General features: G+C 38.2%; 2 protein-coding genes across 2 annotated transcripts in view; one reads left to right on the forward strand and one right to left on the reverse strand.

The window, feature by feature from the left end:
- The window catches only part of CEPT1 (choline/ethanolamine phosphotransferase 1), a 36,951-nt gene extending 36,642 nt beyond the window's left edge, over positions 1-309 (reverse strand). The window contains exon 1 of the mRNA XM_039221655.1: positions 207-309. The gene's annotated coding sequence lies outside the window, so the exon portion shown is untranslated. The remainder of the gene's footprint in view (positions 1-206) is intronic.
- Positions 310-325: 16 nt separating this feature from the next.
- DRAM2 (DNA damage regulated autophagy modulator 2) lies at positions 326-20,855 on the forward strand. Its single transcript, XM_039221656.1, has 10 exons — positions 326-484; positions 1,523-1,645; positions 2,719-2,788; positions 6,840-6,984; positions 9,945-10,012; positions 11,460-11,599; positions 15,080-15,257; positions 15,744-15,826; positions 17,500-17,592; positions 18,106-20,855. Exons 4-10 carry the CDS (start codon positions 6,854-6,856, stop codon positions 18,211-18,213), a joined length of 801 nt encoding a protein of 266 aa, XP_039077587.1. The 5' UTR covers positions 326-484; positions 1,523-1,645; positions 2,719-2,788; positions 6,840-6,853; the 3' UTR covers positions 18,214-20,855.
- Positions 20,856-22,698: the final 1,843 nt, after the last annotated feature.

Raw genomic sequence — 22,698 nt, forward strand, 5'->3', positions numbered from 1 at the left:
CTCGTCTTCCCCACAACCCCGCGCGCGAGCGAGGGCAGCCGGCGCGGGGAAGAACTGCGTTCGCCTCGCGCGAGTCCATACACACCTATATTCCGCTGCCCCACCCCAGAGCATGCAGCTCCCTCTCCACCCCTCTCGAGAGTCGTGCCCCCCAACACGTCCGTCACACCCGACCAACTTCCCCAGGCCAAGCCCACCAGCCTTACCCCGACCCCCGAACGCAGACGGCTACAAATAAGACCTCCGACTCCAGCCGACTGAGTGACTCTGATCGGCGGCAGCCCGTTCGCGACACTTTTGCGATTGCCGTAAAGGAAAACCGGCTCTGAACGAGCGGCGGCGCGGGCGCGCTCCTCGGGGCGGTAAAGCGCGCCCCAGGCCTGGCCTGGCTGCTCGGGAGCGCGCCCCGGAGGCCCGCCCTGTCTTCGTCCAGCCGGACGGCTCCCGACGCGGCGGCTAACCCTGGCGGGCTCCTGCAATCAAAGTAAGCCGAAAAGGGGATGAGGGCCGGCCCCAGACCGCTGTCGGAGTGTGTGTCATAGGATGGGAACGGCAGGTCGGGGAAGTGGAAGCCGTCCCGAGCCCCCCACCACCCCCGGTGGCCCGCACACCAGTCGCGTGCCGGCTGGCCCGATGCTGTGCGAAGCGCGGGAGAAGGGACCTGGTGGTGACTGGAGCGCGGGCGGGGTCCTGGGGACTCGGGGGACCTGGACGGGTGGTTGCACTGGGTTCAGGTCTCTGCGCTTCACCTTTGCGTCCCCAACCTTGGGCTGTCCCCACCCTCTTCTCTCCCTCCTGGCCCCCTTTCCGCGAGCCGGGCCGGGCTCAGCCTCCCGCTTTTTTCCTGGCCCCAGGTAGGCGTCCTAGGGCTTTGCATCTCAGAAGAAGGCAACGGTGTAAATAGTGCCTTGTTTTGTTTGAAGCGGCTGCTGAGAACCTTTGCCCCAGTCCCACAAAAAAAACTGCTTTTCAGTAGGCGTTCCGGTTTCTTGGTAGAGTGCTTGGTGGCAGGTTTGAAAGTGAGATGGGTGTTGACCTTGTGTTTACCCGAAGCTTGTCCACCACGCGCAGTTTGGTCGCGGGGCCGAGTAAGGGCTGTGGGAGCCTGATACGGAAAGGTAAATGGCTGATCCTTTGTATCCTCACACCGTGCTTTCTTTGCATTAGGATACAGTTGAAAAACAGAGAGCACACCAGGGAAATAATTTTTCCAGTTGTCCCAAATTTATATAAATCAGTACCCAGGTGCCGTTCTGTAATTCTTGTGGCATCATCAGATTCTCCCCCATTTGTCTCCCAGTAACATTTGACCCAACGTATAATAACAAAGTTACTTAACCTTCTAGGCTCTTTAGGATTTAACAATTACAAGAATATCACATTTGCTAGAAGGCCAAGTGAGACTTTAGAAAAATAACTGTTTTCTATTATGCTTTGCTTTGGGCTTGATGGTTCCACAGAATTTTTTTTTCTCTCTTCAATTGGAACATCCCGAATTTACTTTCTTACTGTTTCGTAGCAGTCATCACTTAAGAGGAGACCGTATAAGGAATTCATCTTATTACCAGTGATATTCAAGCATTTCTGAAATGTAAGAATCATAACTGCAGTTCTGATTCATGGATCTTCAAAGAATGTAGAGCAGGTAGGTCAGAGACACAAGAACATTTTGTTAAGCACCCTTACTACTATATGAAGATTATTCCTGCATATTTTCAAATGCCTTAAATCATTAACCATTGAAATTTTAAATTTATTTGCTTGGCAGTTAGCCAGCCATACTTTCAGCTTTCCAGTGTGGAAATACATGGGCAATAGTAGTCTTCCTTACCAAGTCAACACACTTAAATTTTTCAGTTGTCATTAGCAAATTGGCAAATCGTTTCAAGCCCTGCTTCTCCTCTAAACTATCAGTGCAAACAATGAGAACCCTCAAAATCTAAGGAGATACAAACCAAGATGATTCACACATGCAAAGAATTGAGCGTTGTTCCCCATCTCTGTGGCTAGCTGTGCAGAACTGATAAATCAGCTCCCGTTGTTAAACTCTGTGCTTACTCTGTTCTGCACTAAGGAATAACGCTTTGGGGTAGCTACTTTCCAAATCAGAATACTGTAACTCATAAGAGTTTAGTAACTTTCCTAAATCACACAGTGGGACTTGATAAAGCTAGGATTTACACTTGGGTAAATGTCACAACTGCTCTCACAAGGGTGTTTTTTCCATTGCATCACACAGATTAGTTAATGTTTTATTTTGCTTACTAATAAACTATCATTCTTTCCTCATTGTCTTTCCTCTTTAGGAGGAAACTCCATGTTTCTCCTTTCATTTTATCTTTTTTGAGGTCAGTGAAAGTTGTCTAATGGGAGAAAGGATAGGAAAATTGACATCCTAGATTTAAAATATTACTTAATTTCAGATGGTACATCATTCTAACACACTAGACACTTATCTTGATGAGCACTGAGTAATGTATAGGATGGTTGAATCACTGTATTGTACACCTGAAACTAATATAACACTGTATGCTAACTATACTAGATTTAAAATAAAAAATTAAACACATAAGTATCAATTCTTTAAAGAAAAATAAGTTATTAATAATTCTATAACATAGTGTTCTACCCATGAACAAATATTGACATATCGACTTGAAATTGTACATGTTTAAAAGAATGTGGTTTGAAATATCCTTTTACTTTCTTTGTATGTAGAGTTCAGGATTTACAAAGGTGCAGAGTTGTGTGCAGATCTGAAGACATATCCTGTGAATTTGTAAAACAGGTAACTCATCTTTTGCATTCCACAAGAGGAACAGCCATTTATTGATCATCTATGACAGTATTGTACATATATTAATTCACTTAGTTCTTGAATCAACCTCTATGAAGTGGGCATAATTTTATGGTTCAACAGTTCATTGTAAAAGCCAGCCCTTATGATGTACCAATGATGTGTTAGTTTCTTGTGCTGTGTCAGTGCAACCCCTGTGCTAGTTGTGTAGCATAGTCCAATAGAACTTTTCCCTGATAATGGAAAATGTTCTGTATGTTCACCATCCGTTAAGGTAGCCACTAGACCCATGTGGCTTTTGAGTACTTGAAATGTGGCTATTATGGCTGAAAGACTGACTTTTTAAGTTTTATTTTAGTCAGTTGTAACTTTAATTTAAATAGCCACATTTGGCTAGAGGCTCCTGTATTGGAATTTAGGATTACTCTGCAGTCTTAGAATCTGGATAACCTAGAAAAAAAATGGTAATACTGTTTACTGAAGTAGAAAAGTCATGAATCTTTTTGGGGTTTAAGATGATTTTGGATCTGGCTGTTTGTTCCTGCAGAAAACATTTAGTGAGGGGTACCTGCGTAGCTCAGTCAGTTGAGCATTAGACTCTTGATTTCGGCTCAGGTCATGATCTCATGGTTCGTTAGATCGAGCCCTGCCTTGGACTCTGCACACTGATAGCGCAGAGCCTGCTTGGGATTCTCTCTCTCTCTCTCTCTCTCTCTCTCTCTCTCTCTCTTTCTCTCCTCTCCTCTCCTCTCTCTCTCTCTTTTTCATAAATAAACAAACAAAATAAAATAGTGAGTGAGTAATTACCATGGGCAAGACCCTCTGCTCTGCTTAGGTAGTAGAGTGTCTAATCAAGGATTTTATCCACTTTTTTTTTTTTAATGTTTTATTTATTTCTAGGAGAGAGAAACAGCGTGAGCAGGGGAGGGTCAGAGAGAGAGGGAGTCACAGACTGAAACAGGCTCCAGGCTCTGAGCTGGCAGTCAGCACAGAGCCCAACGCGGGGCTCGAACCCACGAACCGCGAGATCATGACCTAAGCGAAAGTCGGAAAGTCGGACGCTTAACCGACTAAGCCACCCAGGCGCCCCGGATTTTATCCACTTAAAGACACTCTCCTTATCTGTCCTACTGCAGAGTGCTTATTTCCAGATAAAGAAATTAGGGAGGGGTATGTGCGGAAGATGGTGTTTGAGCTACATTGTAAAGAATAGGAAGGGTGTGGGCATACCAAAATGTCTAAAGGGGGAAGAAGTTATGCTTCTAGCAATGAGGTGGACACAGTGTTTTGAAAATTCCTTTTGCCAGAACATCTAAATGTTGGATAAATTATATTAGCCTTTTAAATGCATCGCAGGCATGTAGAACAGAAAGGAAAATCCCCAGAGCTAAAAGGTCAAAGAGAGAGCAGAAACCAGAGTAGTAAATTAGCAGTGATTTTTTTTTGGAGGGGGGGCATTTGAAGCACAATTAGAGACAGGTGAGAGGCTCCTCTTGACCCCCACCCAAGGTAGAGAGGTACCATTCATACCGCTTTAACTTCTCAGGTGTACAAATCTGAGAGGCACCATTCGCATGGTAGTTTGCATAAATGTGTTTCAGGGGATGACCATTTTCATAAAAAATAAAATGTGAAGATTTCTACTTGCAGTTGTATAACTCATGGCCTTGGAGAACCATCCTCCCCCACATTCAGCCAGGATCCCCAAAAATCCACACTCAGTGAAAGATGGGCTAGGAAAAATATCTCCTTTCTGGCAAAGAGGGGTCACAAAGAAATTTGTTCATTTTCACCCAGGTCCAGGTAGGGCAGTGAAGCTTCCCCTTTAGAACCTGAAATTATGGGGTCTGCCATCACTCAGATTCAGGGTTCAATTTACATATCTACATGGTCTAAAAAACCTAGAAGTCAAGAAATTAAAGTTGACCCAGGTTGGTAATGTGCCAGAGTACCTGGCAAAAATATAGATCCTCCCTGGAATGATTCACCCTTAACCTAAGCCTTTTAGAATACTCTCAATTGAAATCATCCAAATACAAGTTCATGGTCAAAAACTATAAAACAGGTGCAAGGGGTGGTGGAACCAGCAAATATGAAACCAGACTCCTCTAAGGATGTTGCATTAGAATTATCCAAAACAAATTAAAATAATGTTCAAAGAGAAGAAAGGAGAATTAAAGACTTTAGAAGTAGTTCAAACTTTCTAGAAATTGAGAATTATTGTCCCAGAAACTTATGCTGGGGAAAGCACTATAGGAATGTGGCAAGGAATTGTCATGTTTAACTAAATTGATGAAAAGGATGGATAGAATGTTAAAGACTAAAAGGAGCGGGGGAGAGAAAAGAACAGAAAGGAGATTATGATAATTCAGGCAGGAAATTACTCAAACTATGTCCTTTTCCTATGACTTTAGGAATAATGGAAAAGAAACTTGTTTAGCAATATTTAAATGTACATATTTAGCAACAAGTCAGATGATCGGCGTAAGTGTCAAGTCAAAAATGGCTGAGATTTCATTGTTTGGAAGGTCAGTCTGAGATGCGGAAGCTGAGCATACTAGAGGATTGTGCAGATAGGAGTTGTTCTTACAGAGTTTGTGGGAAATACTCAATTTCTGTCCATCAAACTATGAAAAGATACTCCTCCAAACATGAAATTATTTTCACATGCATAGGAGTAATTTCTTAGAATTCGAAAGTATTTCTGTATTTCTTTTTAATAATTAAACTTCAGATACATTAATGTCTTCAAATTCACTTGTTTATGATTACTTAACATCTTCAGTCTGGATTTGAAGAAAATGGTGATATGTGTTATGTGTGTATTTAGATGCTCTTTTTCTTCCCCGCCCCCCCCCCCCCACCATGCACATAATGGTGAACAAAACAGTTGATTTCTGCTCTCTCAGAATCTAAGGTTTAGTACAGAAGCTAAAACCAAGCGAACAAGCCTGGGTTAAGTGAGATAAATGCCCTGGTTGGAGAAGTAAAGGGTACCGTTGGAAATAAAGTAGGGACACTCAGCCGAAGCTGGAACGTCTGGGACATGAATAGGTATAGAAGTTAACAGGTGGGCTGGAGGGATGATAGCACTGTGGTGTGTCATCCAGACAGAACGGTGTACATGAAGGTCTATGAGTGTACAAGAGAGCATGACCCATTTGAACATCTGAAAGAAGTTTGCTATAGCAGTAGAGCATAGTGATTGGTGTTAGAATGGAATGCCTGAGTTTGAATTCTGGCTCTACTGAGTTCCAGCTCTGTGACCTTGGACAGTTTTCTTAACCTCTGTAATTCTGTTGTGAGAAGTAAATGAGATCATGCAATCAAGGTGCTTAGTAACTTGGTGACACTGAGTAGACACTGTGTTTACTTTTCTAATGATGATGAAGAGGATGATAGCTAGAACAAGGAGCTGGGAACAGAGAAGTAGCCAGAGATGAATTATGGGAAAGTAAGTCGAGATCATATAAAACGAAGACCTTGTAGATGGTGTTAGTGAGGAAAGATAGTTTTTATTATCTTTTATTTATCTATAAGGCCACAGGGAGGCCTTGAAAGATTATTGTAGGAGAATTAAATGGTCAGATTAGTATTTCAGAATTAGAAGGCTCACTCTGGGTTTAGGGTGGAGTCTAGATTGATGTCTCCACACTAGAGAAGGACCATTTAGGAGATTGTAACAATAATGTGGTCAAGAAATGATGGTGTTCTGGGTAGAGTAGTGGCAGGAAAGACAGAGAGAAAGGGTAGACTTGAAGGAAATTTGAGATATTGAATAAACATTAGTACTTGAGTATGTGTGGAAAGGGGGGGGGGGGGAAATGTTTCTGAATATGCCAAGTGGGTGAAACTTGGTTCCATATACTGAGAAATTGAAAGCGAGCAGGTGTTAGTAGATGGTGTGGGGGATGATTTCAGAAGGGGGACAGCTCATGGTGATAAGTACAAGATAGTGGGAGTGGATAGCTAAAGCAGAAGAGATGAAATACTTGTGGATTATCTTTTCTAATTTGTTGTTGTTGTTGTTTTTCTACTTCAGAAGACCTGTTTGAGATGTGGTGGTTTCAGCAAGGGCTCTGTTTTCTTCCTTCTGCCCTAGTAATTTGGACAGCTGCTGCTTTCATATTTTCATACATTACTGCCATAACACTCCACCATGTTGACCCTGCTTTGCCTTATATCAGGTCAGTGAAATGTATCCTTTTATAGGAGACTGTTTATGTATCATTCACATTTCAACATTGAAGCCATTTACAATTGCACCATAAACCTAACCAAAGAGGTAAAAGATCTGTACTCTGTTTCATAGAACACTGATGAAAGAAATTGAAGAGGACACCAAAAAATGGAAAAACATCCCATGCTCATGGATTGGAAGAACAAATACTGTTAAAATGTCTATACTACCCAAAGCCAACATTTAATGTTAACATTTTAAAATTCAAATTTCATGTTTGACATCACACCAACAAAAGGAACATAAAAAGGAAGTTGTGTTTAGGTCTTTCCATGTGATAGAAAAATGTGGAGATGGAGTAAGATTTATTTAATGAATTAGTTAGTGAATTATGCCTTGTTTTCCAAATAAGTCTTTGAGGTTGTCTCAGAAGACAGATGTGGAATTCTTCTCCCCTTAAAATTCAAAAATGCTGCAAACAACAGTAATAATATTAAAATATAATGGTGATGGCAACTATTAGTTGACTTACTGTGTACAAGGTAACACTTTAAGCATTTACCTAAATTTACCTTTTAAAACTGTCTATAAGAGATTGGAACGTTACCATCTACATTTGTTCTCACATTAGCATGATATGGAGCAAAGGATATCAACAAATTGGGTACACTTTGGGAAGATGTACAAAAACCAAAGATACTTTAGAATTTAAGGTTCCAGTTCTAGGAATAATCTGATGAATAATCACCTCACTCTGCTAGAGGAATGTAGCTTAAGGAGCCAATTCAATCTTTAGTAACTCTTTAGGGAGCATATATCTATGATTCCTGAGCATCTGTCAGCATTTTTAGTTCCCTTTCAAGAACTTGTCTGCTTTCACTTTAAAGAGCTTTTAATCCGTTAAGAGGCCTTTGGGTTCTTCTGAGTTTCAGTTCTGCATGTGATTTTCTGACAGATAGTACCCTAGACACTTCCTTTTCCGTCCCTGCCATTCTGCCTTTTTATTTTCCTGCTAATGACCTTAATATTATTACCCTGGGATCTTTCTCCAACATTCTAATAGATCTAAACTCAGTAGTACTTAATTTTACTTCTCAGGCTCATTTCCTTCATCTGAAAAATGATTGAATTCGATTAGATGCTCTGCAAACTTCCTTTCAGTTCACAGACCCTATCTGAAAGGTTTAATTGTTAATAGTCCCAAAAGACATAACCAACTGTAAATTTCATTCTAAGGACAATTCCACTGGAAATATGCTTCAGGTGTTCTCTTAGTGGTTCAGGTAGTAGACGCTCAGGTAGAATGCACGAGACTGGTACTGGGGCACGAGAAGAAATTATTAGAACTTCTGTGTGTATTTTTTTTAATCTCCATATTTAAACTTATATAATAAATACATTTTGAAGTTACATGGTCAGATTTTTGTTGTTGTTGTTATGTTAGTATATTATCAAAACAGTTTGATGACCACTGGGTTGGGGCATAATGCTGTTGAGGTGATGGACTTGGCTGTTTTCACTTGTGGGCCAGTTTATGTCATTCTGATGCAGAGCCAAGGAAGGAGCACACTTAGCCCATCATCTTGGAAATGCATGCTTTTGTTTACTTATGGGATAGTTCAAAACTGTAGCATCACTTGAAATACAACTATTATGGATTATTATGGATTTTTTTCTGATTATAAGGATATATGTACATTATTTTTGAAAGTTTGAAAGGTAGAAGAAACCAACAAAACCATAATCTCCACCTCCTGAAGATGATCAGAAGAACAGAATCTTTTATTTCTGAAGATACATTTTAGAGTCAGAAGGAGCAATACTTAGAGTTTATATTTGATACTTTACTTTTCCTGAACTTAACCCAAATGTTCACCAAACCTTATTGATTCCTTACCAGACCTGAGTTTCCATTTCTTTTTTAATCCCATTACGTTGTGTTAGTTGAGATCGTTATTATTTTTGAAAGAGACTTTGAAAAAGCCTTTGTCTTTTTCATCTTTACTGTAGTTTGAGGGAAGGGAAAAGAACTAACATTTAATATGTATTTCCCCTGCACCTGCTACTGTGCTAGGTCTTCACATGTATGACCACAGTTTCATTTCCTCATGTTGGGCTGATGAGGCTGGGAGGGAATTAATAGCCCCATTTTGCAGACAAGGAACAGTCAGAGGGAGTGAGAAGAGTAAACCCAAGGTTCCATAGTAAATGGCAGATGGACTGTTGATCTGGATCTCTGTATTCCTCACTGCCCTGAAACACAGGCATGTAAACTGATACATTGCAATACATTGTACTATGTGATTGTAATAGAAGTGTGGACAGAATGCTTCATGGGTCTGCATTCTGCTAGAGGAGTTGGCTAAGGCTGTGGAGAGGAAGGGAACCAAAGCTGGTCTCGCGTGGAAGCTCCAGGAAGCCAAGGGCTTTGTCTCTTTTACTAACCACTGTATTCCTATCCCTAAAATACTGTCTGGCACTTAGGAGATGCTTGGTAAATGTTTTTTTAATTAACAGGAAATGATTAGGTATTAATTGAATTATAGACAACATCAACAACAGATGCCAAGACAGAGTCATGAAAAGATCTGCAGTGTTTTAGAGAATGAACATTGAGGTGACACAGATGAACACACTTGCCCAGGATGCCAGTCAGGAACACAGCCCCAGTACACCCAGCATGTTTTGTTTTGTTTCTGTTTTTGTTTTTGTTTTTTAAATCATTTTCTATTGATCTCTGTTGTATGAAAAAGGAATAAAGCTGAAGCGATATGAGAAAAAAGTGAACCAGATAGGATACTGTGAGCTCAAACTGTCATGTCCTCATAAAATTATTATATAAGAGCCGAACTTACAAACATATAAAAAGATATAGGATTTGAAGTAACCCCTGTTATTTTTTATTCTTTAGAAAAACTGCACATGTATATCTAGTGTGAGAAATCTACATACCTTCTTTTCTTTCAGTGACACCGGTACCCTACCTCCAGAAAAATGCTTGTTTGGGGCAATGTTAAATATCGCTGCAGTTTTATGTAAGTAATGGGAATTATTTTAAAATTTGAAATTAATAGCTAAATTCGTTTCCTTCTTTAAACACTATTCTGGGGCACCTGGGTGGCTCAGTCGGTTAAGCGTCCGACTTTGGCTCAGGTCATCATCTCACAGTTCGTGGGTTCGAGCCCCACATCAGGCTCTGTGCCGACAGCTAGCTCAGTGCCTGGAGCCCGTTTCAGATTGTGTCTCCCTCTCTCTCTGACCCTCCCCTGCTCATGCTGTCTCTCTCTCTCTCTCTCTCTCTCTCAGAAATAAATAAATTTTAAAAAAAACCACTATTCTGTTACTTGTTTTACTTTCTGTTTACTTGAGGGACTATTATCACTAAATTATTGATCACAGATATGTTCCTTTTAAAAAGAAAATAGATATCATAAAAAATGTCTGTGAGGCTATTTGACTGCTTATCCAAATATAATCAAATATTTCTTGAGGCCATAAGTGGATTTCTTAAGCAACCAGTAGAGGACAGAAAACTCACAACTAACACTAACGAAATTCATTTAGGCTAAACAGTTTAGACGTTTGAGAGCAGCAGAGGGACCATGTTTTGATTTTTTGAACTATGTTCTATCGCCAGAAGAATGGAGTTCAACTGTATTTGACATTCCTGTTTGTTTATTTTTTTGAACCAGGCTTTATTAATGACTTACTAAAATATTTTTTCTCTCAGTTGTGATTGTTTTAAATATTTGCATTCTTCCATATGATATTTATCACTTGCTTGGGTCAAAAATTGAAGTCAAGGAAATGATTCAGTGTATAGAAATTCTTCTTATGACTAAAGTTTTCAAAAAACATGTCTACAAAAGCATCTCTGTTTCATTTTCTACACTTCCAAGTTCTTTGACAGTATTTCTGTGATGGAAAATTTGATTTGATTTGACTCCTTGACTAACAAGGATAGTAAAGTGGGTTGTTCTAGGGTTTTTTTTTTTTTCTGTATGTTGACTGCTATATTTCATTGAGCCAAATTGTAATAATTTGAAATAAAATGAGATGAGAGTGAAGCAAATCATCCTTTGGTGTTTTGTTTTGTTTGCCTGGACCCATTTTATACATATTTTAGCACTAATTACTTTAGACTTTAATGCTGGTCATATAGGGTGTTTTGTGTTTTTTAATACTTATTATTAGAGATTTTCAGAAGACATCAAACTTCTCTCTCAAATTTTACCCTAAATGTCTGTAAATGTGAGGCCCACAGGAGGCTAGTGCCTTTGAGTCACACAGAGATATTACTAGTTCTGTAATGCAACCTTAAAAGCTATTTAAAATCGACAGCTGTTTCTGCTTTTTGTTTTTTCTCTTCTCTCGGATAAACTGTAAAAGGAAAATCTATGCTATATGACCTTTGTTAACTATTGGCAACTTTATTTCCTGGTTATTTATTACTTTGTTGGCTTTCGTATTATCTCTTCCCAGGCATTGCTACAATTTATGTTCGTTACAAGCAAGTCCATGCTCTGAATCCTGAAGAGAATCGTATCATCAGAATAAACAAGGCTGGCCTTGCACTTGGATTACTGAGTTGTTTTGGACTTTCTGTTGTGGCAAACTTCCAGGTTTGTGCTTTACCCCAGCATAGGTATTTTCCTGAAGTACCTAAATTAATACATCTTAAAAAGGAAACCTGAAACATTCAGTTACGATCTGTTATTGTTTCTTTGCCTTAACAAAGTAGAATCCCTTGCCTTTACGTTATTTGACCTTCTTAGAGATCACTACATATACAATGAGATAAATTCATTCTCAGCTGCTGAACACCTATAAATTATTCCGACCTTTTAAGGATTCACAGAACTCTTTATTTATTAGACTCTTTCTTATTACTTAGTTGGTGATTAATCCAAGACCAGAGGGAATTGATATAAATTATAAGCGACAAAATTATAGACTTAAAAAAAATATGCCTAACATCTATTTTATATTTATATTCTTGTTTAGATGTTCCCATTGATCAACCTCTCTTTCTAGGTGCTCAGCCCCTTATATGAGTAAGTACAGGTAGGATATGGAGCTCTTCCAGCTTTTTCTCAGGGAATTCTTAAAGTGGTAGCAACCTTCATAAACATTTACCAACTCTTCACATTCCTTTCTGTTGACATTCTTTCAGCCACCTCCTGGGCGCATGGTGTCTTTTGATTAGTTTCTCTACAGTCTTTATAAAGTTTCAGTTTAGACATTTGGTGCCCTATTTATACACACTCACCATACAAATACACTAATAGAGACATATTCATGCATCTAGTGTAGTTACGTTTGGTTGATAGATCACTTTCTTCCCACAGTAATTTAAGGCCTTGACGTCATTATCCATCTTTGAGCTCTGCTCTTCCCTAAGTCCTTAATGTCTTCTGCAGCCAGCTGGCTGAAACAGTCAAAGAGAACATGGAAAAACCACACCTGCTTCTTTACAGCTTTAACCTTAACTAGAATGAATCACATCATTCTAGTAACGTTTATTTGCTAGACACAGGGGGGCTAGGAAATGAGGTCTTGTTGAGCATCAGTTCCCGGGGCCACTCTAAACCATGAACGCGACACATAAGCTTTGGTGGACAGCTACCTACCTGTCTTTGCCACAAGTAGGGTTCCTGTCTTCCCTGATCAGTTTCCGTATTCCTGCTCATAGCCCTAAAATAGTTAATTTCATTTTTGTCTGTATTTTTCCAGACTTTATCCATATCTATAGGTACATTCCCATATGAAGATAAGAAGATAATACCATTTTGTTTTATTTTTGTTTTATTATTTTTTCTATTGTTTTACAGGTGCTGAATTTTTTCTTTGTTACCCAAAGTGGTAATTACAACGCTTTTTTCCCCTCCTAGTACTCATAACTCATTGCCAGTTATTTTTTTAAATATAATTTATTGTCAGATTAGTTTCCATACAACACCCAGTGCTCATCCAAACAAGTGACCTCCTCCATGCCCATCATCCATTTTCCCGTCTTCCCCACCCCCCATCAATCCTCAGTTTGTTCTCAGTATATAAGAGTCTCTTATGGTTTGCCTCCCTTCTCTGTAACTTTTTTTTCCTCCTTCCCCTCCCCCATGGTCTTCTAAGTTTCTCAGGATTCATATATGAGTGAAAACATACGGTATCTGTCTTTCTCTGATTGACTTACTTCGCTCAGCATAATACCCTCCAGCTCCATCCATGTTGCTGCAAATGGCCAGATTTCATTCTTTCTCATTGCCAATTGTATATATAAACCACATCTTCTTTATCCATTCGTCAGTTGATGGACATTTAGGCTCTTTCCATGATTTGGCTATGGTTGATAGCGCTGCTATAAACAGTGGGGTACATGTGCCCCTACAAATCAGCACTCCTGTATCCGTTAGATAAATTCTTAGTAGTGTTATTGCTGGGTTGTAGGGTAATTCTATTTTTAATTTTTTGAGGAAACTCCACACTGTTTTCCAGAGCGACTGCGCCAGTTTGTATTCCCACCAACAGTGTGAGAGGGTGCTCGTTTCTCCACATCCTCACCAGCATCTATAGTCTCCTGATTTGTTCATTTTAGCCACTCTGACTGGCGTTAGGTGGTATCTCAGTATGGTTTTGATTTGTATTTCCGTGATGAGGAGGGATGTTGAGCATAGTTTCATGTGTCTGTTGGCCATCGGGATGTCTTCTTTGGAGAAGTGTCTATTCATGTCTTCTGCCCATTTCTTTACTGGATTATTTGTTTTTCGGATGTGGAGTTTGATGAATTCCTTATAGATAACTTATTGCCAGTTATATATAACACCACAAACTGAATCAAAGTAGCCCTTTCTCTCCAAAAGAAAACCAATGGCTTTGGCAAAAACATTGTTATCTTTTACTTCTTTTTTAAAAAAAATTTTTTAACATTTATTCATTTTTGAGAGACATAGAGCACGAGCTGGGAAGGAGCAGAGAGAGAGAGAGGGAGACACAGAATCTGAAACAGGCTCCAGGCTCCAAGCTGTCAGCACAGAGCCCAACACGAGGCTTGAACTCACCAACTAGTGAGGTCATTACCTGAACCGAAATCGGACCCTTAACCAACTGAGCCACCCAGGCGCCCCTCCTTTATTTCTTTATACTGGGAACTTCCTGTAGCTTCAACTAAGAAAGCTGGGCTCCCTGTTTTTGTGAATTAGCACAGTCAACTGAAAGGAGGGGCCCAAGATAGCCCTACCTAGCCCCTCCCGCCACTTGGTGATGCCCTCCATGCCAGATTCTATGCAGTGCCTTCCCAACCACGTGAAATACAGACAGTGCCAGCTTCAAAACCAAGAGAGTTCAACTGAAGACGTTTGTAGCATTTGTGGAGAGCCACTGTTGTCACTTTTAATCAGAGGGTATATGTAGTAAAAAGTAAAATGTAAATGGACACTGGTAAGAGTGAAGTACAGGGGGAAAATTAGAATTTATGATAATCCCTTATATACTTTATCAAAACCAATCAACCAGAGCCATGGTGGCGGGGAGGGGGGTGCGGGGGGAGGGGAGGGAGCTTTAAATTTTTTGAGCCTTTAAATTGCTTTTGGAGTTAAATTGGGTTTAAGCTGCATCTCCTTCCCTCCAGCTTCCCAACCCTGCTAATGTTCTTCTGCTGTGCACTATCCTTTTTCTATAACCCTTATCACCATCTAACATGCTCTGGATTTTACTTCTAAACTTTATCATTTATTGTTTTTGCTTCTTCACTTGAATATAAACTCTGAGGGCCAGATGCTTTCCTGTTGTGTTCACTAATATATCTGAATACTTAAAACAGTGCTTGACACACAAGAGGCACCCAAATAAACATGTTATTCAATGAGTAAATGAACAATTACTGTCATATTTTCAGTAGTGGCATATGAATAATTTGGTTTACCATAATCCCCTGTCTTATGCTGAGTACTCTGAGAAACAATTACTTCAAGAAGTAATTTTGTAGACTTCATAGTACTTTTCCACTCAGTGGATGTTCTATTGAAATCACTGGCTTATGCTTTTAAATACTGTGTTGGCAATGTGTTTTGAATTTATCTTATTTACTTATTCTTTCTACCTCTTAGAAAACAGAGTTTTTTGCTGTACACATATGTGGAGCTGTGCTCACCTTTGGTATGGGCTCATTATATATGTTGGTTCAGACCATCCTTTCCTACCAAATGCAGCCCAAAATTCATGGCAAACAAGTCTTCTGGATTAGACTATTGCTGGTTATCTGGTGTGGAGTAAGTGCGTTTACCAGTATCCTTTGCTGTAAAATGTGGCTCCACTTGGAAGGGAATTGAATAACAGAATTTAAATGAACATTGTTGGCATATTGTAAGCAGGTCTTTTGTGGGTGAGATTCTTGGGCTAATAAATTAAAAGACTTGAAACGTGAAATTCAAATTTTACAAAGGACCCCAGTAATTGAGCTCAGAACAAAGCTCATGTTCACTTCAGAGATGTGAAGGATGCGTCTGTATCCCTGCGAACAATTACGTAGGATAGTACTGACTCATGGAGCAAAGAGGGACTGACTATGCAGACCATTTCATAGTAATCCTCCAGGCACATTTCAATTTTCACTACTGCTTTGTGACATGTAGTCTTTAAGAAAATGGGTTTGGACCTTGGAAACAAATGTATGAGTAATCCTTTTGGACCTTTAAAGTGATTTTTATTTTGAATCTAATTTAAATGTACAGGTCTTGTCCAAGATTCTCCTTGACTGACTTTTTTTTACAGTGCTGACTTCCTCATCATTTTTGCACAGTGGCAGTTTCGGCAAGGATGTAGACCAGAAGCTCCATTGGAACCCCGAGGACAAAGTAAGAGCTTGGAATCTATAAAACTTAGTTTTATATTAAAGATGACTATTTTAGTGGGTTTTGATGTACTCTTTTGTGTTATCACCAAAAATGAAACTTTCTCAGCAGAATAATCAATTATGTTAAATTAGGATTGTTTTCTCTGTATGATTGAGCTTGTATAGAACCACCGTGTTGTTCTGTCACATCTGATCACTGAACATTTTCAAAACGTGATGAGAATCATGATGGCAAAGAGTTTTCTCAGAAATTGTTCCTCCTAAATATGGATGTAGTGTACAGCATACCCAACTGAAATCTTTTATTATTAGAATTCTTGTTTCCTGAATCATTATCTAAAAGTTTATTATTACGGACTCTGGATTTGGGTTCCAATATGCTGGATATCTGAATGGAGATAGCATCTTTGATCTTGAGAAGAAAAGTGGAGGGACATATACTAAATAGATGATAAAATAAAGTTCATCTGTTTTCATAAACCTCTCAGTGGCATTTCATTTTAAATCATTTTTAAAGAATTAGCCCTGGATAGGACATGTTTGTAAGAATGAAAGAATGAAATGATTTATTAGATTCTCTTAGTTATTTTTTAAAATATTTTTTAACGTTTATTTACTTTTGAGAGAGAGAGAGAGACAGAGCATGATCAGGGGAGGGGAAGAGAGAGACAGAGACACAGAATCCGAAGCAGGCTCCAGGCTCCGAGCTGCCAGTGCAGAGCCTGATGTGGGGTTCGAACTCACAGACCATGAGATCGTGACCTGAGCTGAAGCTGGACACTTAACCGATTGAGCCACCCAGATGTCCCACTCTCAGTTATTATTATTTTTTATTATATATTTATTTTTTTATTTTAAAGAGAGATACATGAGCAGGGGAGAGGGGCAGAGGGAGAGAGAAGGAGAATCTCCAGCAGGTTCTGTGCTCAGTGCTAGGATCATGACCTGACTGAAAATCAAGAGCTGGATGCTCAACCAGTTGAGCCATCTAGGCACCCCTGGATTCTCCTAGTTATAATCCATATATTATTTAATGCTCTAAAAATAACACCAGTTTTACCATGAGCAGTTTTTACCTAAACATTTTTAGTGGCATTTAATGAATCTTATGTTTGAGGGAAAGGCAGTAACTTCCTGATCATAGAGTATAAGTTCTCCTGTCTTAATTCTCATATGGAAATTTTATTTGCTCTGGATGAAATTTACAATAGCTAAATCATTTAGGAGGAATTTTCCTAATGTCTGCCTTTAATTCTTGAGCTATGTTCAGTAAATTAAGGATTGTTTTTTTTTCCACAGAAAGTTCAGATATGGAATTATTTATAAAATATAAATAGAATTAAGTTTTTAAACAAACCTGAATTTAGATAGTTTATATTTACAGAAAAATTGTGAAAATAGTATGGAGGGTTCTGTGTTATCAATATATTCTATACCTACCCCTTTTAGTAACATCTTTAATTAGTATAGCATGTTTGTTACAGTTAAACTCAAATGAATACATTTTTAACAAGAGGCTATAGTGTGTTTAAAATATCCATAGTATTTACCTGATTGTCCTTTGATTTTCATAAGACCAATTGGATTATACATTTTATGGGGTTTTTATGTGAGAGAAATTATAGATTATTTGACATTTCACAGAACTGTTATTTTTTTCCATTGTCATCCAAGGGCTATGTGCTTCACATGATCACCACTGCAGCAGAATGGTCTATGTCATTCTCCTTCTTTGGCTTTTTCCTGACTTATATCCGTGATTTTCAGGTAAGAAAACCCAGCATCAGATTCATGCAGTCATACTGCCTTCAGGTGAAATAAGAGAAGTTTCTATAGGCAAATCTCCAGCCTTTTTGAAAATTAACTTTGTAAGCAGCACTGCCAGAAGAGGGGCTTCTCAGGGCGGTTGTTTCTGTGTTTGGAGAAGGAGTGTGTTGTTGCTAAAGTATTCAAACTTGAAAAGAGGGCTGTAAAACAAATTTGCAGAAACTTTTCCACAGAATTTTCATCAACTCTGCCTACATTTACTGATTCCTTTTAGAAACCAAGGAAAAATGAAGAACTTCTGAGTAGAGAAGCTTGGTTTTCCCTACTCTGTTGGTACTACAGATGATACCTTGGGCAGTACAGCTTCTGTCTCGTTCTTGTTACTCCTTAGAATTGATTTACATCCCCAACCCCATAAATATTCTTCAGAACATATTGAAGATGTGATGTCGAAGCCGTTGAAGATGTCTTTAAGGAGCAAACATCTATATGTAATTTTCTTTTCTGTTACAGAAAATTTCTTTACGAGTGGAAGCCAATTTACATGGATTAACCCTCTATGACACTGCTCCTTGCCCTGTTAACAATGAACGAACACGGCTACTTTCCAGAGATTTATGATGAAGGGATAAAACATTTCTGTGACGATTATGATTCTCAGGGAGTGGGGAAAATGTTCATGAAAGTTACTTACTCTGCTCTGAAATTTTTAACCAGTTAATCAAGGCTGACAGTGATATTGATGAACACTGATAATCAAGAGACATAAATAAAGCCATTTGATAAGTTATTTTAAAGGATATCATCAAGAAGAGCATGGGAAAACATTTATGCCTATACTTTTTTTAATCTCAGAAAATAAAAACCAAAGGACTACAACACTGTAGATTTTTTTCTACTTAAGAGAAACAACCAGAAGTACACCAAGCAGTCTACAAAATCCAGCATTTTGTATTTTCTAAATCACTGTAAAGCACGTTTTGTTTTATAGGAGACATTTTCCAGGACCCTGGATACTCAGCATTGCTCAGCAGCTCCTTTAGAATTGGGTTTTGAAGTAATTGTTATACCATATCAATACATTTCTTACAGTCTTTATAAAGTTTTTTTTCCTGCTGGAATCCACTTATTAAGGGGAGCAGATCTGAATTCATTCATGTAAGCACTTTCATTGCTTAGGTTTTGCACATGTGATTCTGTAGGTATTGATTTAATTCCTGCCACAAGACCAAATACTATGCCAACTGGTCTGTCACACACATCCTTGGAATAGGTTCATTTACCTTAGTCTCTGAAATGAGATTTTAATCATTTAATGCATTGGAGAAGTAGCTATAGGTAAATTTACTTCAAACGTGATTTACATAAAACAAGGGCTAGTGTTCATACATAAGACTAAGAAATTTGTGAATAATAGCAGATATGATTAATATAAGTTACCACAAACTACAGCCAAGAGCTTCTTAGATTTTCATTTATATAGAAATTATAAGTATTTGTAAAAGTAGTCTTGAATGAAAAAATATTAACCCTTTTAAACAGGGTGTGATCTTTGTAGGAAGGACAAAATCAGTCGAAAGAAGGGTGGGGGGGGAAGCTAGGTACAAATAGTTATGATACATGCATCCACCAAAACAACTTTCTCTCTCTCTGACATGTAAGTGATTGGATAGCTTCTACTTGGATCCGTATCTGTGCAGATAAAGAATGGTTTACAGATGCCAGATAAAATTCAAAAGAAGAAAATGATCATCCAGAAGGTGGTGTCCAGTGACTGGTTCTCAACGGAATTTTTGAAGATTAACAGGGTTTATCATTTTAGAAGAAATGGTTCTGTGGCCAAAATAAAAGTTTAACAAGTGACAACAAGTTTAACGTATAAGAGGGAACCCTTTAAAGGAAAATGGTTATCTGGTGTAATTAGAAATGTCAATTAGGAATAACTTTCTAGATATAGGACTGTGTAAATAATACTCCTGATGGAATAAAATACTATTTACGTATATCATGCAGTAGTGACCATGGGAGATATTTCAATAAATATTGATTCATTGAAATCTGGCATCATTAGAAAAAAAAATTGGATACAAACCATGAACAATTTCTTTCATGCCTCTGAAAATCATGTGCAACCCACCTGAGAGCCAGTGGTTGGTCCTGACTCCTGTACATCAAGGAAGCTGAAATTCAAGTTGTGAAGGACCACATATGGTGAGAGGGGAATTGATAGAATCAAAGTTTATAAATTACATTTGGGGAGGATGACAAAGGGAAGAACTTGGACTTATGGGTCTGTACCCGAATATTAGACTTAGAAATATGCACTAACGCATTAAAGAAATTACTGTAAAACAAAATGTTACTTCAATAGTATTTTAATCCCATTATTTACCCTTTACCCTTAAACATGACAGAGGCTGGAAATGTTAATAAGTTCAAAAGGGGATTACAAATAGATTTTTGAATGTGTGTTTATCCCTCACTTATGCAGAAATAATGGAAGAGAACCACACCGTCCCTTAAAATATGACTTGCCTCCAGTGTCAGTACAGTAGCTTATATAAACAGATAAGGCATTCCTCCTCAGTTCTCTCAACATTATGTATTGAACATTTAGTGTGCAAGATAGAAGTTTTAAGCTGACAAAATTAACAGATTCTATGAACTGAATGTATCTATTTCTTTTTTGTTCTGGATACACAGCAAAACTGCATTTCCAAGCCCCCCTTTCAATTAAGAATTGCATGAGACTGAATATTAGCCAGTGAAATGTAAATGAAATGGAAGTATTTGTTGTTTTCATATTAAGATTCTGAAAAATGGGAATGCCCTTACCCTTTTTTTCTTCTTATATTCATTTGATATTAATGATAAGATTTTAAGAATTGGCAGAATCACATGGTAAAAGAAACCTGAACTAGCCCACTTCTAATTTATATTTTAGAAAATCAAACAAGATCTGTAATTTACAAATCCCATTTTTATCCATCCCAGTTACTGAGATTAGATTTTGCTGGAATAACAGCATATATTGTAAGTGCTCAGTGGATTTATGAAAGAGAAAGAACTTTTCTTATCTCTTTTGCCTTTTCCTGTATAGACTTGCTGTGAAATGCAGTTCTGTAAACATTGGCTTATCTTCATAAATCCATGATTTATGTCTTGCTTCTTTTCAATCAGCCAGATTGCTAGTTTTAGAAAGAATGTACTCATTTACTAGGAAGATAAGAATATACAACAGAAATAAAACAGGAAAGATCTTTCTGAGGCATTGTGATTGTAAGCAACTATCCTCCAAAAGGCATTTTAATTTGAGAGAGAGTTCACCTTCTCATGAAGCCTGAGTAGAATACAAAGAGAAGATCTGAGGAATTCTAAATTATGCCATTGGAATGTAGTGCAGAGAGAAACTCCCCATGTTTGGAAAGCTGGCAGTTTAGCTGAAAAGCACAAAGGTTCTACTCCAAGATCTTACCAATGCTCAGATCCCAATCCCTGCTGAAAGGAATTCCTCTTCATTTAAAATATTTGAAGCAAGTGGTAAAGTTAAACTACAAAATTCAGCAGCAAAATTCATCTTCCCATCAACTGCAGATTAGATTGACTCAGCTTCCCAGTCTAAGAGCCTGACAAGGAACAGGCATGCCCTTTTGTGGAGGTAACTGCTATTTATTTGCATACCTACTGTTCTTTTATAGAAAATACCCAGCAGCCAGCAAGAAATTATAAGATCTGCAAAGGAGCAGAAAAATTTGATTCAGAGTGCCAACAGTCAGTAGAAGCAAACAGAGATTGCCCAGATATTACAGTTATCAGAAGTAGATTAGCTATGATCAATATGCTGAAGAAGGTAGCAAAAAGGGTGGAAAACATGTATGAAAAGATGGGGGAATTTCCACAAATACATGTAAACTATAGGAAACAAGAAAATTCTATAATTGAACATGATGTGACTACATACAGAGGAAATGATTTGATAGAAGATGGGACAGTTGAAAATAAAAAATTGAAAAAGCAAAAAGGGGAATGAAAATATGAAGTATAGAGTATTTGAGGTTTGAAGGCAAAATCAAATGGCCTTGCATCTTGTAACTGAGTTTCACAAGGTGTAGACAAAGAATGACACAGAAGAAGTTTGAAGAGATATTGACAGAACATATCCACAACTGATGGAAATTAACACAGAGAATCAACAAAAAGTAAGACTTTGGAAATGATTACAATTGATAAATACCTAGCAAGATTAATATACTGGCTTGAATAGTATTCCCTTAAAAGCCATGTTCATCCAGAACTTTAGAATGTGACCTTATTTGGAAGTAGGGTTATTGCAGACATAATTAGTTGTGAGAGCATACTATATCATATTAAATCCAGTGATGTAGTGTCCTTATAAGAAGACCATAGAGATACACAGAAACAGAAGACCAAGTGAAGACAAGGCAGGGATTGAAGTAATGCATCGTCAAGCCAAAAATTACTAGCCATCAGAAACTAGTAAGAGGTGAGGAACAATCGTCTCCCACAGCCTTTAAAAGGATCCTTGATTTTTGATTTCTGTCCTTTAGAAATGTGACCATACATTTCTGTTGTTTTCAAGCCACTCAGTTTATGGTAATTTGTTATAATAGCTTAGGAAACAAAAAACTGATCAAGTAAAGGAGAAAACAGATTAGTAATATCAAGAATGAAAAGAGACATCACTACAGAACTTGTTGACATTAAAGACAATAAAAGCATGTAATGGACAGCTTTATACCAATAAATTCAACAACTAAGATGAACTGGACATGCCATTTATTTGTTGTTTTTTTTATTGTTGTTTATTTTTATTTTTTATTTAAATTCAAGTTACTTAGCATACAGTATAGTCTCGGCTTCAGTAGTAGAATCCAGTGCCTTGCATTTGACACCCAGGGCTCATCCCACAAAGTGCCCTTCTTCATGCTTGTCACCCATTTAACCCATCCTCCTACCCACCCCACTCCAGCAACTCTGTTTATTCTCTGTATTTAAGAGTCTCTTATGGTTGGCCTTCCTCTCTGTTTTTATATGATTTTTATTTCCTTTCATCTATCTTCATCTGTTGAGTTTCTCAAATTCCAC

This window comes from Hyaena hyaena, unplaced genomic scaffold, assembly GCF_003009895.1.
Source record: "Hyaena hyaena isolate Hyena2069 unplaced genomic scaffold, ASM300989v1 scaffold_993, whole genome shotgun sequence".
Lineage (NCBI taxonomy): Eukaryota > Metazoa > Chordata > Mammalia > Carnivora > Hyaenidae > Hyaena > Hyaena hyaena.